This window comes from Balearica regulorum, chromosome 5 (genome assembly GCF_011004875.1).
Source record: "Balearica regulorum gibbericeps isolate bBalReg1 chromosome 5, bBalReg1.pri, whole genome shotgun sequence".
NCBI lineage: Eukaryota > Metazoa > Chordata > Aves > Gruiformes > Gruidae > Balearica > Balearica regulorum.
In genome coordinates this window covers 12,193,525-12,212,891 of record NC_046188.1, presented here as the reverse complement: position 1 = coordinate 12,212,891, position 19,367 = coordinate 12,193,525, and the positions used below count along the sequence as shown (strand labels likewise).

Sequence of the window (19,367 nt, the reverse complement as noted above, 5' to 3'; positions counted from 1 at the left end):
ACTTTGCTTAACTGTCCTAAGGGTGCAGTTCAGTTCCCACAACCATCTCTTCCCTCCAGCGCTTCCCTGCTTCGCAGTGCTTTAGGCTACCAGTGCCAGCCCTTCAGATTTTTATGCATCTGCTTCCTCCCAAGGATGCTGTGGACAACAGTGAGCGTGTCTGGACGTTCAGCATTTCCACGCTAAAGTCCCCTCTCTGTGCCCTCGCTGCATTAAGCGATTACCCTGCAAATGTAAAGCGAGTGTTTATGCATGCGCCCCCACCCCAGACTGCACCCACTTAGGAAACTGTTCTCAGCACATCCGTGCTGCAGACGGAGGCATTGGCAGATGGGTTTAAGTTCTCGGGTAGCAAGTGACACCAGGACATATTCCAAAATACACAGCCTTTCGGGACAAAGACCTGTGCTGGAAGTGACCAGCATGTTCTGATGAGCGGTTTGCCCATCGCCCCGGCTTCGCGACCTGATGTAATGCCTCTGTGAAAACAGAGCGGGCAGAGGAGCAGGCAGAGACCAAATTATCCTCATTCCTTGCATAACTCAATTTCTTACTTGCAATACTAGACTGGTAGCCATCAGGGAGAAGAAAGCACACCGTCAGAGGAACATTTCACATCGAGTCTTGAATTTCCGCATTTCCGAAAGTTCCCCTGAGGGCTTAGGAGGACTTTTTAGGTAACCAGCATCAGAGGCCTTAAGGGAATAGTTTTGCACAGGGCTGTGGTGGAGGACTTGGGGAAGAATTCTGCTCCACCAGACTTGAGGGGAAAAAAAAAAAAAAAAAATGTATTCATACTGAGCAATTAATTTATTTTTCTAGAAACGTTCTCTGCTTAAATTATAACCAAGCCTTGGCACTGCTGAGTGCTATGATTTAATACCCCCATAATTAAAGACTTTGTTGTCATCCAAAGTCCTCATTGTGCAGAGAAAAATCAGCTCAAGAGCAGTAGAAACGTTTTTTAGAAGTCAAAGGCTGATTAGCACGACTACTTGTGAGAAGGCTTCCGGCACCCAGCCCTGAAACCTCCCGTCAGCCATCACCCCCATCCCCAGGGCAGAGTGCGGGTGCACTTTCGCAAGCCGAGCCGACCCAGCCGGCTGGCCTTGGCCCAGGTAGGTTTGGTCAAGCAAGGAACAGCAGGGGCCAAAATATCAATCTAGGCCTTCCCCATTAAGATAACTTGGAGTAAGATGGGCGAGACAAATCAATTAGTAACCCAGGAGTGCTTGGGCACTCCGTAAGGGATGCAGGATGCTTACCTTACCCAGGACACGCTGGGGAAGACGTTGGTGCTGTTCTAACTAGTGAGCTCTGCAGTGCTCACATAGTGCAGCATGAGGGGAGCTTTAAAAAACCACCCCTGTATTAGGGGCTGCATCATTTGCACACCAGTCCTTGAAATGTTCCTAAGCGTTTCTTTGGGACTACTGCTTTGACAAGAAGTCAGGAGTCTTTATTTTATCACACTTTAGATGCCTGAATGGGTCCTGCAGCCTCCTTACTCTGCTTCGGCCATAAGGAAATAACCATAGAAATAATTTCAAAATGAATTAATAGGGTCAGCGACTCAATGAAATGACAACTCTAACGCAAACCGAGGGCACAAAATTTCAACACTGTATTCCACCAAAAGGACTTCCATTGCTCCTGAACATGCATTTACGTGCAGAAACACACACCTTTCTCGTAGCATTCAGGGACGGAGCTTCAAAGTATATTTCAGTTTATGTAAAACATCCGTGTGAACAAAGTGAATTTACCATGAAACTAAGGCAAGTGTCAGTGGTAGACTGTTTTCACATGTCAAGACAGACGACTATGAGCTTTAAAACCTCCCTCTTCTGCTTTATTGACAGGTAAATTGTTCAAAAATGTTCTCACAATTCAATAATTACAAAGACTTAGACTTACATTAAAAAAGTAAAAACCAGAAAACCCCCAAAGCAGTAGTGTCCAGCTCTAACTGAGCCCCTTTATCAAGAATCTGAGAAAAAGAGCAAGTACTGTCGAACACTTAACGTAACAGGATTAAATGTTGACTAGAACACTCAGTTTAAACTAAAGATAAGTGCACGTCCTATACAGTGTTTCAGAAAAGAACATTAGCCATTGGTATATCATTAGCCCATTTAAACCAAATTTTAAATAAGTGACATCCAACTGTCATAAAATTGGCACAGAAGGCACACTAGTGTGACAATGACAAACTGGATATGCCAGCCACTGAATTAATTACAAGCTTTTAATGAGACATGGTCACAAATCTGTGATTACTAAATGTATAATACATGGAAGCATGAGATTAAATATACACGCAAAACATCACCACTGCACGTGGGCCATAGCAAAATATACAGGAGTGTGTTGTGCATTTTTCTACATGATCAATACTTGATTAATAATCATGGGGTCTTCATGCAGGTGAGGATACAATTAATGAGAAAAGCAGCACCCCCAGTTACACATCCTTCACGTTCCACTTTGGTAACTGATAAAACAGACCGATGTTTTAGTGCGACAGAGTCTCTTAGATCAAGCAGACTTCGAGGGCAATGCGTCCACGAGAAGGCTTACTAGCTCAACAATGTAGTGTGTCCTTACACCAAAAAACCCAGGAGAAACAACTTCTCAGGAGGAGATAGGCAGGAACTAGGAGTAAAATTTTTTTTCACAGCAGTAATTAACAGTATTTTAAAAGCCCAGACTAATGGCTGATTGATGAGGACTAAAAAGCAGAGTATGGGTAAAAGGTAACTGGCAGTAGTCCTATGTACAAGACTAGAAAGTTGGTAGAAAGATAGAAAGACATTTATGCAGCTGAATACGTAATGGCTAAATGAATTAAAAGGCCACAAAACTATAACCAACTTTTACTGGACTTCCTGGTGATTCTATTGATGTTGGCAATAACCTACAGCTTCCTAGCATTCTCCTTAAGATTTAGGAAACAAATAGTTATGGGAAAAAGGGAAAAGTGTATCCATCTGAGGATGTAACTAGACCTGCTCACATTTCCTATTTAGAGGTCCAAATTGTGTCTAAAAGGATTTCCTGCTAATGAGACATTACATCATTCTATAGAAAAATAATATTCCTGATATTGTAGCAACATTATCAGTATCTCTCTCTATTTCTTTTTCAGCATAAGAATAAGACTATTTACTGGTGGCCTTAAATGCTCCTATGCAATAAAACTGTGTCACAGCTGTGCAGAACCGTAACTGAGCAGTGAACAATTCTGCATAAAAAGCTCAATCACTATTTAGTAAAGAATTTTCTTCAATAGTTTGTATCTACAATCTGGATATATAATTATTCTTGTACAACACTAGAGATTCAGTGTCAGTCTTGGCACTAGCATCTGAGTCAGCTTTGCCCTGCTCTTGAATACTCCACGGAGTAGTGGATGACCGAAGCCAGAAGGGTGAGAGCGGTAGTATTATGCATCACAGGTTGACTGATCCAGTCCGTCTAGCGTAAGCTGATTCCTATGAGGAGAGTTGGGACTCGGGGGACCACTTGGATTTGAGCTGTTAGATGGAGTAGAGTGTTTGGTGGAGTCTGAATCAGGCTGTTAATGAGAAATATTAAAAAAAAAAAAATGAAATACACTTACTTAAAATCAACTCCTCACACTTGAAAGCTTTCAAAGGCACTCAAAAATTAGGGTGAGCAACACCTATGAAGCAGTGTGCATTAGATTCATTTTATAGCTAAAACATCCATGCAAATACTTCCATTATCATCAATAGGCTGTAGTGCAGTCCTGAAGGTGACCTTCTGACGTAACAGGAATTATGGCAAAGTACGTGGAAATTGCTAAATCCTGGGCTCCTCTCCTTTAACCACTGCAAAGCTTTCCTGAAGGAACACACATATCTGTCCACCATTGTTCTGGATTTACCAGCCTGTGTTTTTAAAGCAATTTTTTATAGGCCAGGAGTAGATTTATCTGCCCATACAAACATGTAAACAATTATGGTCAAATCATCTTCAGTTTGGTGAGAAGGAAGGAAACAAGCGTATGAACTGTTTACAAAACAGCAACAGTGACAAGCACGTGAAAAGAGTGAAGGCTGCCAAGTATCAGGCTGGAGGTCTGGAAGCAGAATATACTTACTGGAGACACCCTATGTCAATATCTAATAAAGACAGTCTATCCACAGTTATTTCCCCAGTGTTAGACCGGTTGTTGGATATTTGCCTTCACAGGCTGGTCTCACTTCAACAGGACGGCTGCAAGTTTCCCGCTATTTCGGTGAGTTACAACTCTGAGCACTGCACATATTCACAGCTAAAGAAATACTGCACAGGAAAAACTGGCACCATTGCAGCAAGTTATTTTCAAGAAAAGGAATGTATATTTAGCAAATAGATTGAAAGGTAATATCCTTTAAGAATGCTGTTCACGAGGTTTTGCACGGCTCAAACAATAACAAGATCATCTATAACAAGATTATCCTAACACGATCCAGTTCATGCTGTGATAAAGCCAAAAGCTATGGGAAAAACAGTATAAAGCCAAGAGGTGGTATTAGAGTCTCCTTTTTCAAGTTTCAAATTACAATTTTTTTTTAATTTCAGAAATTGTAAGATCTACCAAAAAAGAAAATGTAAAAACCTTAGAATCCGTCACTACTTGTGCCTACAAACAGCACTTATCATTAGAGCATGGAATGTAACGGAATTTGGGAAGGATGCTGCAGAACAACTAAGCCAACTGACATAGGCCGTCATCAGCACCTTTGAAAATCAAAACAGTTTCAAAAATACCTGTGTTTAGAGATCCCCATTTCCACCTGCTTTTAATGGCTTACTCAACGTGAGAAAGGAAGTCAGAGCACGGCTGTGATCAGAAATCTGAACAAACGCTTTGACTTGGGGTGTATTGAGACATCCTGCAAAGGTCTGGCTTCAGGAAAACACCCTTCAAAATCCAGAATGTCACACCGGCCTGTAGTTGGGTACCAAAAAGCGCTAAAAAGATGCAAAGATCTTGATCTAGGAGTTTGCCTCCCAACAATAATTCCTAAAACTTTCCTTGCCCAGGCAGTGCTTGAGCAAAGCTTGGAAGAAGCTACACCCATGATAAATCAAGGAAACAAAAATCATCCATCTTCTCTCCTTAGATGCAGGGACACCAGTTTTGTACAGCCAGGACATTTTCAGTTTGGCGACTACTGGCACATACTTTTACTCTTGCTAAAAGCAGTTTCACGTATTTTAAAACGATTCCTTCTCAAGTTACACGACAAAATGTCTTCCTTAAGGCAGCACAGAAAATTACTTAACTAGTCGTATTACTTTGCTATTCCATGCTAATAGCCTAGAGAACATTTTTAGGAGCTTTGAGGACATTTCATCAATTAGTCAAATTTCCCTTGTCTACAAAGCTTAATCCAAGACATAATACTTCTTAAAATATCACCATAAAAAGATCTTTGCACAGCTTTGCTTTAGCGCTGGCGTGTCTAACTTGCAATCACATATTACAGGCTGGAGAAAACATTTGTGGAAGGAAAACATCTCCATAAATAACAAGGTCTTTATGAAATATTTCCTCAGAAATGTAATCTATTGGAAAAAGAAAACAATCTATGGCAACAGGATATCATCAGTCTCCATTTAATAAAAGCTACTTTACCTCTTTGTCAAACTCCTGGTCAGGGTCAGACATACTTCGGGAAGGCATGGCTCCTCCCACATCACTGCCACCTGTAGAGAAAGCAAGAAAAAAGGCAGGTTTACACTTTTTGTAGAAGCCATAAATTACAGCTCAGAACTGACAAGCTTGCTTCCAGCCTTACTTGATGAGGGCCATGAAATATAGGTTTTGTTTCTCTGCTGCTGCTGCTGCCGTGAGAGGTTAGCTGTAGATGGACATGGTTTTTCATCCTGTGCAGCAGGTAGGACACTCTACAGTGAAATGAAACACCTTGTTAGCCAGCAACAAAAGCTATCCAACTAGGAGTTGTTACTCATGAAAAACTTTACTGTGCTTTTGAAGCTATTACAACCCAGTGTTGGTAGAAAAACTCTGAACTTACTTGACCACATCCACATATTTTCAGTAACAGACACAAACCCTGAGAAAGACAGAGAAAGAACTAAGCCCCATAGCAGCCACTGGAACCTGTCAGCCAGCAAACCCTCTACGAAGGGGCAGGGACCGCACCAACAGCTCTGCTTTCTTTCCTCCTCCTGCTGAACGGACAAACACATTACCCTCATCTGGGCTAGCTGAGAAGGACAAGAGAAAGCCTGGCTAGCAGCTGTAAAGTAGAGGGTACAGAACAGAAAAGCATACCTTTGCACCTTCCTCTCGTGGATTTAACACTAAAATAGCTCACAAACCGCTGTATTTGTTAAATGCAAAATAACAAAAAATAATGCTATAAAGCACTGCAACTTACATGCACTTGAGTTACCTCCACAGCATTAGTTTTTCCCCCCTTGTTTTTGCTCTAGAATTGGCGAAGTGCCACAAGTACACCATTCCAGTTCCTAACAGTTTGTAGCTACTCCTACCCTTGCTAGGGAAGCAGAGGAGGGACAGGAAGAGGAAGAAAGCAGAGGGGAGCCTTGCAGTGAGGAATGGTCGCTCTGGAGAAAGATTTCAGCAGAGATAGGGCTCATGTGAGAGACGTGCTCAAGGCCTGTTGGAGGTGATATCAGAGCAGAATGTCGAGAGGATGAGGGGGAAGGAAATTCATTCTGTTATTTTAAGAAGACAAACAAGAAAAAGGAAGGAGGAGAGACTGATTATTTATAAAACTACTAACAAGATCCTGGCAGTGATACCTGTTTCTTTCAGTGTCTCATTTGTAAGTCAGCTAACAGTATTTCCTTGCACAGGATTTAGAAGCATTGCACATCAGGAAGGTTCACCTTTCTTAAAACGATTAGAAAAATAACTTGGTACAGAGGTAATACTTGACCCCTACACAGCTCATCTGCACAGTTTTTCTGAGCAAGAACAAATAGACATATATCTCCCTCCCTTTTAAATGTATTTTACCAGTGGGAGGTCCATGAGAACCTGCATTCCATCTCCTGGTCCCATATGAGCCACGTGGTTGAAATTTGTTGGGTTAGAAATCATCTTTGACCTTAGCTCAGGGTCTCTAAGCATTTCCCTAAAAGAACAGAGTGAATTTTGCTATTAGCAATCCCAGTCTCTGCATGTCATCATGTACATTAAGTTACATATTGCGATTAAATTCTTACCGCCTTTGTTGTAATCGCTCTTCCTCAGGAACCTTAAATACAAATCTTCTTTTGCTCCTAGTTCGAAGCATTTGCTTCTTGCTATTGTCAGACGTTTCTGGTACGCTGAGGACAGCTCCTGCTGTAATATCACAATACAATTTCACATACATAGATACATGTTGACCCAGATGCATCCAATACAAGTTTCATCTCACGCAAAGGTAACATTGCTTAAAACTACCCAGTTAGGCTTGGCATCATTTTCCATTTCTCTCCTTGCTCAGTACTCACCTGCAAACTTGTTCTTGAAATATATTAGTCTTGGTGGCTCACAGTTAAGGAGATTCAGTGTGCCGTCCATGTTTAATGGTCTGATCTGTTTTGAGGAAAGAGGCAGAGAATTAACACAAGCCTAGCATACAAAGAAAATTCTATATTCAAAGAAAATTACTTACCCTTCGTAGGCCAATGGTCTGGACCCATTCCATAGTGTTAACATCAAATACATCAACACCATACTCGCTATACACTGTTACGTATGAAGAATTGCAACCTGCATAGATTAAAAACAAACAGAAAACCCTAATGTGGTTTCAGTAGTTCAGAACTGACAGATATTTGAGCAAATTTCAGTAGTTACAAGCTTTTCACTATGTGCAAGATACATTTTAAAATACTTTTTCCCAGCCCCACTTTCGAACAGATATTCTGGTGATAATAGATTTGCTAACGACAACTGCCAGCATCATGGAAAGATTTAAATTTGACCCTTTCAGTATTTTTAAACTTCAAATTATGATTTCATGAAATTGTGAAGTGGCATCTGAAGTTTTCAGATGCATACAAATTTGCTACTTGGTAGCAACTGAGCAGCTAGCTCTTCTACAGATGCAGATTACTTCATTCTGGAAGCAGCAAACTAACTATACATCTGCTGTGTGCAGGGGAAAAGAGAGGGCCACCATCTGTGAGGTGGGTCATGAAGTCATGATGCGGATCTGTTCTCAATTTCCTTCCTCTTTTGCTAACAATTATCTAGCTTTAGATATTCACGTATGGGTTGCTTTCATCAGGTTAACAGAAAATTGTCACGATGCTTAAAGCCCATAACCCATTTTCTCTTTTCAACTTTTTTTTTTTAAAGCATAAAAGGTATCAGGAGACAAGTTTATTTTAGGTCAAATGAAAAGCAGAGATCCCTAGAGCTTCATATCAACACGCTTCTGCTCATCTAAAGACTGTATCCTGATATAAAGAGCTGTTACTAGAAATTTATGGGATTTAATAGAGAAAAGAGCTGCTTCAATAAACAAAGGGAAAATAGCCCAGTAGGACACTAAACACATCACAGAATCTTCTTAAAAGAACTGAAGTAATGGTTGTGGTGCTATTTTTTAAACTTGTTCACAGAAAGCCTTGGACAGCTGTCATAAATATGTATCCCAGAAGTGATTTATGGTCAAGTATTTGATGTCCACATCAAGGGAGACCACCGAGCATCAGACAGAAACACCAACTGCTTCTGCCCGGCCAGCTTGTAGCCAAAGGCCAGCACCTACCAGTCAGAGCTGATGAGCTTGGTCAGATCTCAGCTGGTTCCCAGAGGCATGTCAATGTCTGCACTGGGCTTGCCCACGCTCCAGCTTCAAGACCTGCTGGCTCCAAGTCTTTGCACTGTGCCATACTCAAGCTAAGCAGCCCCCCAACGCCTACACTGACTCAGCACAGAACCAGCACATTAAGCTGGTTTAACTGCAACCTAGGCAGGCCACCTGAGATTACAGAGCTGACCTTGGCCTCTCCTAGCGTGAGAGGACTGAATGCCCTTGAGACAAATTCTCCATCGTATCTTAAAACTGCTCTACAACATGGTCCTTTACCACAGCAGAAACTGCAACGGGGGGAGCCATTTCCACTTTGATGATCTCCTGATGGGACAGTTAAAAAAGCGCCACCATCGCTAGTGACAGACCCCAGGACTGAGGAGGGAGGACAAGGCTAATGAAAAGGGAAGTACTCCAGTTTCCTTTGGCAGTGGAAAAAGTTGCTCTTTCTACAAAAACAGCCGTAGGCCAATGCCACTCAGGATTGCACACACAAGAATGCTATAAAATAGTTTACAGTAAGAACAGCTTCTAATAATAAGAGACAAAACCATTAACTAGCAAGCCTAGTTTGCTGAAATGCAAAAAACTGTAAAGCTGATAAAGGAAAAGGAAACATTAGCTTTGGCTAATGGTGTTTTAAAGTAAATTTGCAACTACATTGTTTCCTTGGGCCTTTGCTTCAGAGTTCTGTACAGAACTAGGTCAGAGTAAAGTAAGCAAACAATTTCAGTTCAAGACAATTAAAATTAAACAAACTGCTATTAGGGCCTGATCAAACCAACACGCACCTAACTGTTCGCTGTACTATTTCAACAAAAAGCTATTTCTTGCCTTCAATCATTCAAAACATTTTAATTGCTATTTGAGCTCCAAACAGAAATCCCAGTTTTATCATGAACTGCCTTCAACAACCGAATACCGAAAAATGCTCTGCATGTGCTTCTATCCTAAGTAGCTGATAAACCAATGCTCCTGAAACAAGCAGAGCAGTTGAAAAATTACCCTCCACTTGCCTATGTTATTTTTGGAAATTTTCCCCCCTAAAAATAAAACCAAAAGGAGAAAAATTGCTACCAGTTCTGTCAAAAGCAATATTTTTACCTCTTATTTTGTTATATTTATGAACCTTTAGAGTGGCAGTTACATTTCTTCTTCAACTTTCTAGACATCCTACAGACAACTAGAACTCTACACTCTTTAGGGGAGCAAAAGTCTTCACAGAATTCCACAGACCGGTAGTCTTGCACTGTCCTGCATCCAGCACCACTCTCTGTAAAAGTTATTTTGTATTCCATTATTCGTTCTTCTGTGTTCTGTAACAAGACAGCGCTTCTCTTCTTGCAGCATCCAGGATCTCAGCCCAAGAGATGGCCAAGTCCAAAACTACTATTAGGGAGAACTATATATCCTGTTAACTCATCAAAACTTAAACTGTAGATATTGCAAGACAAACCGAAGCAAAATAGAATACAACGCTGATTATTTTTAGACAAGTAAAGCAGCAACAGGGATATGGCAACAGAAAAACATATACATACTACAGGCAACAGGAGTTGCAGGCCACATTAGTTCCTGCATGCGTGACCTTCGACCTTGCGAATCGACGTATACTCCCATATGGCTGAAGCAAAGCAGGTATTCCTCATTACTGAGCTCCACAGCACAAAGGGCATCAAAAGACTGCTGTGAGAGGAAGATAAGCGAGGGGTCATTAGGATTTACCAGGTTTATAGATTGTCCATCTCCCTGGATGGTCAACAGAGAGAACCCAGACTGGTAGCCAACACAGAGCTTGTCCTTGAACACTGTCATCCACTGTACAGTTCCTGGAGCCTGAATTTCATTGAATTTTTTGTGGAAAGGTTTAGTTCTGTGAATTTCATAGCAAAAAACCTGTCGTTTGACAGCCACAAACAAACAAGTCAAAGAACTCTTCTTTAGTGTTCCAGTTGTAATCAATTGGCAGCCTTTAGTTTCTGCAAGCTTAATGTCAAAGTTTCCTTCCGACCCATCCAGAGAGGCCCAGGGGTAAAGGTGAACGTGATGGTTCCGACCGCAGATGAGGATGATAATTTTCTCTTTGGGAGCAAGCTCTATCTGGTAAACCTTCTTGCAGTCAGCAGCTCGGACTATCACTGCAAAGGAAACAAGAGCTGCCGTAAGTTAAACAAGAAAACCATCAGGCCTGGAAGCATTGCAGTGTTACATACTGATGTCTGAAAATGAATCTAAACGCAGACACATACCAGATAAGAAAGAGCACTTATTACACATGCTCGATGCTCTGTTATTAATTCTCAGAGCAAACAATGAAACAAAGCATTCCTGTAACTCTTTCTATTGATACAAAGCCTCAGCAACACTTTGCAGGAAAAGGCTGCTACACACCTGGGAAAAATCGAGAAATTTTTTATATAATAATATCTGTACTATCTATACACTGCAAGATACTCTATCTTCTGAAAAGGGTCCCACCTTCAGGAAAATACGAGCATCTTCAGTAAATTATGGAGGAAGACCAAATTCACACAACACAAAGAAAAGAAACAAAGTATTTAATGCTGATAACTGAGGATACCAAATGCTGTACTGTTGGCAAATGTCTCAGCCAAGTACAAGAGCAGCACACTAGGTGGGTGTTAAACACCTATATGGAAAGGCAAAAAATACTGTGTGTCATGGGGAAAGGATAAAAAGGAATGGGCTTAAGCTGTAGGAAGAGCGGTTTATGACAGGCACCAGGAAAAGCCTTCTCACAGCAAGGACTAGTTAGGCTACCCATGGAAACTGGGGAGTTTCACTGTTTGAAGGTTTTTTTTAAAAAAACCTGCTTTTGGGATTGTGGGTATACAGGCAGTTTCAAGAAAGTAGTGAGTATTTCATGGGGCACAAATAGAAGAGATGAAGCAATTCCAAATGAGGAAACATAATACACATAAGCCAATAATATTAAAACATCACTTACATTTTTCTGTTAGCTGAATGCATTCAAAACATTTGTGAATTATAATTAAAAAAATATTAACTGGAAATGATATCCATTTTTTCAGAAATAGTTGAGTAATCTAGTCAAGTTACCAAATTCTGTAAACTTTGTAACAAGACATTAGCTGTTCAGATCACAAAGCCAAGTGCTTTTGTGGCATCCCCCCACTTGCACAGATATATGATATGTCTGAAGAAATGTTCTATGAAATAACCAGCTGTTGGAGCTAGAGGGGCGGGGGGGATCTTTGTGGCAAAGTTCCAACCGCAGCTTACAGTTTAGTTTATTCGTCAAGAAGTAAGTGATATTCTGACCAAAGACCTTTGATATAAGCAGCTGGCAGTTAATTAACACTGAAAATTACAACTGCCATAAAATGAAAAAGAGGTTACGATTTATAAAAATGCTATTAACTCACAGAACTGGCCATAGAAAACTCCTGCAAAGTATCTCTTAACTTAAAACCAAAATTGATAATACATTTTCACATTTATATATGACACGGTGATGCAGATAATTGTTCCTTTATGAAATGACCTTTCGAATTAAATGTATAATTTGCTTTTATGCAAGAAGCTGTACTGGAATCTCTGGAATTACTTCCATCTAAAGTTATGTTTATATCTAAGTACTTACAGAGTGGTGATCACTGGAAGTTTACTCAAAGGAATGGCATTTATCACTGCTAAAAAGAATTTCAAATATCTGCAGTTTCTCCTGGAATTGGGCAATGGCTTATTCTAAGCAAGAGGAAGCAATAAGATTTTGCTTTTTGCCACAAAACTACATCCCTGACTTCATTTGATTTTTTGAAAATCAAGTCTTTAAGAACCTGTATTCATTGCTTTACATCGAAATGCAAATTTTAGCATGACTGCAATCCAAACTTCAAATAGCCACAAACTAAACTGCATTGAAAATTCAAATTCAAATTCTTCCATTAAGTCTAAATTTAAAGAAATTTCTTCTTTGAAATTGGAATGGCAATAAGTAAAAAGAGTCAAAGGAATATTTCAGGACTGTCCCAGTAATTTTTCCAAAGTTGGAAAAGGGACCCAAAACCCTTTTAATTTTACAAATCTATATCACATAAAGACATCAGAAGAACATAAGCTCAGAGGTTACACATACAGATGAAGAAAGCATTAGGCATTAATGTTGGAAACAATCCTACCAGAGTACCAAGGCTGTTAGCTCTCACACCCCAAAAAGCATGGATTTAGATTTGTCTAAATTTAGAGTGCCTCAGGAGTTACAAGCAAGCATCGATTTCACAAGGTGTGTTTGATGCTTTTGAAGTCAGACAGAAAGAACGAACTAGTATTTCCTATGGTAACTTGGAAGAGGATAAACAGTAGTAGATTATTGCATTTTACATCTGCATTGCTTCTTAGAAATACATTACTTCTATAAATTTGGTTTAACTCAACTAGTTGTTTCATTTTTTTGTTCATTTGTTTGTCAAAATAAGAGTGTCTTATTTTGGAAGCAGATGGCAAAATTAACCAAACTTGTTCTTTGCTTTTTGATGTTTAAAATTGCATTTGGCATGGATTGACCCCAAACAAGCCCCATGCTCATGTGCTAGTAATCCTTTCGGCCTCCACACTTTGCCCACCACACCAAGGCATGTCTCCCACTGTTATCTGTAGCTGTGCTCAGCGTACCAGGTCAAAGGGAAAAATGCTGTGATGCCTAATAATTCAACGACAGAGGGGTACGCCTGTGCTGCGCAGTGACTATGCAGTATACACTTTGCTGTGGTACCTGTGTGAATTTCTGGAATGGACATGGTAAATCTTCAGAAAGAACAGGCTAAACTGATTCCACTTTTCCCAAAGCAGAGGGCAGAGTGTATTCAGAACAGAATCAAGAAAGCAGGTTCAGAAAGAAGCACGGGGTCAGGGAAGTAAAGAGATAATGGAAAGGGGCAACAAGGCATTTGCTTTGGCCACCATTGGTCTGAAACAGAATGTGAGTGGTCATCAAATTTCTGGAAGAAACAGACAATAATACATGGCAGCTTTAATGGAAAGTCTTGTGTTGCTTGCACTGCCTAACTTCTAATTCACAGTAGTTTAAGTCCTCTGATGGTGTAGGTTGAAGCAAGCCTGTTCCTATGTCGAGTTTTTCCTCACTCAATTCAAGTTCTATTTAGTAAGTGCCTGATAATTCACTATGCATCAACTGCTGCTGTGTGTGCTGCACGTGCTCTGTGTGCTGAAGCATTTTGCTACCTGCTGTGGGAACACAGTTAAGGTGACAATGTGTCAGAATATGCCCAGTAACCCATCCCTTCAATTTCAGCCAGTCAACTGAATGTAATGATAATGACCAAATTAGTGTTTACATCTCACATTCACTTCTCCTTCTCATCAATTAACTGAGTGCTTAATACTTACTATACATGAAGGGCTTATATTATAACAGCACTAAAAGTTATGGAGCTCATTATTCTGTATGTAATTACTGCATGCATTATGGCCTAACTTACCGTCACGGGTCACCTCTATCACATACAGTCCTTCTTCTGAACCAATTGCTATTCTATCTCGATCTAAACCAGGAAGGAAGAAAAAAGGCTATTAATTCAGCTATACTTAATCTTATCTTTAAAACAGACTGTTTGCTTTGAACAGCTGGAAAAATTTCTGGACAAATGGATTTTCAACAGCAAATCAATTTTGCTCATGCAGTTCATACAGTCACGCAGTCAAAAGCATGCTATGGAAGAGATATACCATATTCCTGAAACAACCTGTTAAACAACTAAATGGTATTATTTACTCAGAGTGGATGAAGAAATTTGAGTATCAATGCAAGATAAGCATTTTCTCCCCATTATTAAATTCCTATGAAGGAATTCAGCTGAGGAATTTATTTCAAGGTGTCAGTGCTCTCACTACAGAAGCCCATCTAAAAGCTCCAACAACCCTCACACACTTCTAACAGCGAAAACAAACATACCTACAATAGCAGCAGCTAAACTTGCTTTAATAAGAGGCAGTGTACTGTCATAGGCTTCTTGTGGAATATGTACAACCTGGTTTTTCAGTCTGTTTTTGTGCAGGATAGACTGCAACCCTTCTAGGATTCCAACCCACTTTCTCTTCTCATTCTCATTTTCCGTCAGGATCAGTAGAGAACAAGACTTTGAAGGCAAACCTAAGAGAGAAGCTGTCACCTTTTAACACACAGAGAAAGCAAAATTAATAAGAGTAATAAAAGTCCTTTTTGTCAGTATTATATACCTCACAGAACCGTGAAAGTAAAACAGACTTTGTCATAACAATGTGATGATGTATTCGAGTGGTACGCAACACAGCACGCAGCTGATATGGCCGCAGTGCTTTGAAAAAATGCACAAGCCTCAGTGGTTTTGTTTAAAAATACTCAGTCTTGCTTAATCATTCTGAATCCTAAAATATGGGCAAGGAATATTACATTCCTTTCCTACAATAAGCAATATATGCCAGCAAAAGGCTCCTTCCTGCTCTGAACTGGAATGACAGTAGCATGCCATAATTTGTCCCGAGCTCTTCCCTCACCATCTTTTAAAAACTTACTGAAAATGACACACATGCTTTCTGAGTCAGATGCATTTAAACCCAATGGCATTGCTATGATCGGTTCTAGATTTTGATTTTGCTACTTAATTTTCAAAGTATTTGTCCAGGGGAAGGAGCACATCATATCTGCATTAAAAGCTCTGGAGGAAAATAATCTTTTGAGACTGAAATATTCTCCCACTTCCCCATGTTAAAAGAAAATCACAATGGCTTCACTTAATTTTCAGGTAAATCGTCCTATAGATCTCTGTTCTGAATAGAAGAACTATCCAGGAACTTTCTGTTACCCGAAGTATGCATTTACTAATTCTTAATGTTAATTTTGTGTTCTGTATGAAGAGATCGAAGGGTTGTGAGATCACGGGAACTATGCTTTTAGCCACAAACAGGTCATCAGCAGGTATCAGCCCTCACAACAGACTTTTAGAATAACAATAAACAGAAAAAAGCAGCAAAAGGTGCAAAAGTGCAAAACTGAAGGCTGTAAGTATTCATACATGGCATAACACCCCTTCAGCCTATACGCCTTGATAAGAAAATCACCACAAAGATGGATGATGTGGTTACGCAACATACACTTCCTGAAAGAGTGAATTAAGCAATAACATTAATCTTAAAGAAAAAATACATCTGAAAGTAAACCTGGGACAATAGGATGTCAAAGACAGAACTCCTGAAGTAAGATGAAAGTGAAGAGCAGTAGGAAAAGAACCGACTCGTTTGCAACTGCAATTGCTCATAGCTCCTGTTACTCTGCATCAAGCTTTGTTCATGTCTAAACTATAACTAAGCATTAATATTTTAAAGATGGATGGTGGCATAATGGATAATATTTTTAAACTTGAAAACAAAAAGAAAACCAAATCAGACTTCAGCTATGGTTTTCCCTTTGAAGTACCACCATTTATTACTCCTCAGTCTTTTGAAGGTGGCATCTTACATGCAGTCAAATGCGGACAAAATGGGAGAAGTTGGTTATAATATACCTAGCATTATTCATCATACAAAAATCCATGAATATTTGCTATGAAACCCAAGGCTTCTTAACTCAAACTGCTACTGTGGAAGGACTCCACTACAGACACTCTCACACTATTTTTAAAAACGTATCGATGGCAGCACTTAGACTGCAGTGTCTGGATGCCAGGACAGCCTAACATCCAGGTTTAAAATCTGATTACCAAGGAGAGATGTTGAGACATCTCTGAGTCTGAGACAAGTTCTTCCTCTTCTTGATTTCATTGGGGGGTCAGAAGTGGCAATATTTTAGTGTTTGGCAGCATTCTGGTATTGCTTTCTGCTGGTGGAAGATCCAAAAGAAATGACAATCTGTCTTTGGTGGGCCACTGACATCATCACGTTATGTGAAATAACACATAGGAAAGAAGGACCACATTTTTACACAGATGATGTGAAGTAACAGTTTTAGCTGTTGTGTAGAAGCCACTTTACGTCATTATGTCAGCAAGATGCAAATGTAGAATTAAATAGAATTGAGAAAATAGTGTCCCTTGCATCAGAAATTACTGGTTTCCAGTTTTAGAAATTCCTTCTTTTGAAGGACATAAAACTGAGAAAAGAGATAGACTTTGGCAGCATCTTCTCTGGTCCCTGTCAACAGGGTATCTAAATAGATATACTCACACACCAGGCTTCTAGTTAATTCATCAAATCTCTTTAGCAGGGTATAATCTGATCAAACCGTGGAGACATTTTGTCATGTCTATCCAAACAAGTATTCTTACATGGGGATATTTGACAAAAGTTTTTTTTTCCTTAGATACCCTTTCAGTTAAAAACTGCAGGCAGAAATTAGAGCAGCAAGTCAGGCAGGCTAAACTGTATGGATGCCTTGTTCTTAAACGAATCAACCACCATTCTGCATAGCTCATTTTCTCTCCTCAGAAGTCCTTTCCCATAGTATTCCACCTTTGCTCATCTGAGAAAAGAGCAGGCAGATGGGAATAAAAAAACCCCAACAAAACCATTTAGAAATGAGATGAAAATGAAGGTAAAAAGTAGTAGAAAACTGAAGGATGAAAATCCACTGCAGAAAATATTTCTATAAAAAAAGCAGAAAAGCAGTCATAGAAGCATTCAAGTAGCCAAGACATAAGCCAAGTAAAACCCTAAAGGACTAAATGATTGGGATTGCATGCGACTGTCAGGTCTCTGGCTTCCATGTTCCATTGATTCGATTCCAAATGACATCAGAGATGCTGAAAACAATGAGTTTCTGTATTCAAATGCAAGGGATTGTAGATATTGGCTATTAATATACTCTTCTCTGTATTTTAAAATTCCAGATTAAATATAATTCACATAAAATTCTTAGGGAAGAAGTTTCTGTTGTTAAAAACTAGGTAATACAGCACTCGGATAGAACATACAACCAAGATGAGATTATAACTAAGGTAATTATTTTCTCTTATTCTGAATTTTTTCTGCAATACCTAAATATGAAATTAAGGAAATTGAAATTTCGAATTTAGTGCTTTTTTATACAAGACAATACATGGCAAACTAAAATCAATAAGCACAACCCAGCTTCAGCCTACTTTGTTACAGCATCAGTTCCTAAAACTAGAGTCCTCCAAAACTAAGATGGAAAAAAAGGGTTCTGGTAATACCAGTGGAAGAGGAGACGAAACTATTTTAAAGCAATTGAATTATAATAAAAAAGCACCAAACTTTATATATAAAGGAAGCAGCAAAAATTTGTTCTTTACAATTCAGTTATAAGAGGAGTAGAATATTGTTTTTCTACACATTTTGGCACCCCTTGTAAATTCTTATGCTTTTGCATGACTTAATAAACATTAAACATGAATAACATACTTCACTATGAAAACAAAACACTGTATTTAACTTGTATTTTCTTTAAGAGTAAATTGGTAATCATACCCTGAATATACAAGGGATGTCTTTACGAGTCGCATGTATTACATCCGATGCTAGGACAGAGCTCACACAAAAATCTTCATCTCTAGTAAGAAAGAGAGCAAGAGAATCACATCCATGCTACACACTAACATTATTCAGCAAAATCTACTTGATATCACAATTGTTCCAACAGGCTGCAATCTCCTAACACTGCACAGAGGTCACAACTGCCATCACTGCTTTGTTATGCTCTAACCACCCTTGATCCAAACGACTCACAAGCTTTAGTTATGTTTCTACAGCACTCAGTACGTGTAACTCGGTCCACCTGAAGTTAACTGGGGTGGCTTTGTGTAGTTTTGGTTTACCAACCACACCTATTCTACAATTAGCAGCAAGAATATTGCTCTTCCAGCCCAGCAGACACATTAGAAATGAATAATTCATACCTCAATGTGTAGCAAGAGAGGGGCCTTTGGAAAAAAAGAAAAATCACATAAAAAGCTCTTGGCAATGTAATTATAGTTTGTGGGATTCAAATAAAGGTTTTCAAAACAACTAGATTTTATTCTCTATTACAGTAAAATAAACAGACATCAGAACAACTTTTGCATTTCAGAGTGCTCCGCCCCAGAGGGCTTGTCTACACAAGCCTTTTTAAACTGAATTTGACCAAGTTGATCACCATAATTGCCAATTTTAGTGTGAGGATGACACCGATGCCTGAAACTTGCCGATGCTAGAATTCATAGGTGCGGTGGTTAATGTCTATTAAAACATTTAAGAATCCTCAGAAGACAGACTCAAAGAGGCAGCTACAATAAGCAGATGAAGTATGGGACAGCTGGTATAATATCTGGCTGAGTTGCTTCGAGCAACGTACTGACGTGAATGCTGTTATTTGCAATACATCCATGTTTCCGCTCCCACTGCCAGCAATTCAGAGAGAACTGACACTGATGGTTCTCAGAGAATAAATGTGAGAACAGAACAACAGTTCTGGTGCAACCCCATGGTACTACTGCCTAGAAAAAATATAAATCGAGGTGCTTGTGAATGCAAACTTCATATTCAACAGAGACAGAAGGTGCTGTAACAATAAAAAGT

General features: G+C 39.5%; 1 protein-coding gene across 11 annotated transcripts in view; it reads right to left on the bottom strand.

Annotated features, from left to right (window-relative positions):
* Nucleotides 1-1,830: 1,830 nt before the first annotated feature.
* CDC42BPB (CDC42 binding protein kinase beta) overlaps nt 1,831-19,367 on the bottom strand; it is a 94,640-nt gene continuing 77,103 nt past the window's right edge. For 3 of the 11 annotated variants that reach the window (XM_075753500.1, XM_075753502.1, XM_075753509.1), the window contains 12 exons: nt 18,282-18,363; nt 14,776-14,992; nt 14,303-14,365; nt 10,361-10,957; nt 7,671-7,768; nt 7,507-7,591; nt 7,234-7,354; nt 7,025-7,142; nt 6,054-6,092; nt 5,814-5,922; nt 5,651-5,721; nt 3,295-3,577 (listed from right to left, as the gene is read on the bottom strand). In XM_075753500.1, the coding sequence (XP_075609615.1) occupies nt 3,446-3,577; nt 5,651-5,721; nt 5,814-5,922; nt 6,054-6,092; nt 7,025-7,142; nt 7,234-7,354; nt 7,507-7,591; nt 7,671-7,768; nt 10,361-10,957; nt 14,303-14,365; nt 14,776-14,992; nt 18,282-18,363 (1,732 nt within the window). In that variant the 3' untranslated portion in view covers nt 3,295-3,445. Of the gene's footprint in view, nt 3,578-5,650; nt 5,722-5,813; nt 5,923-6,053; nt 6,093-7,024; nt 7,143-7,233; nt 7,355-7,506; nt 7,592-7,670; nt 7,769-10,360; nt 10,958-14,302; nt 14,366-14,775; nt 14,993-18,281; nt 18,364-19,367 lie in introns of all 11 variants that reach the window. The other 8 variants (XM_075753504.1, XM_075753507.1, XM_075753510.1 and 5 more) reach the window with 3 other exon arrangements.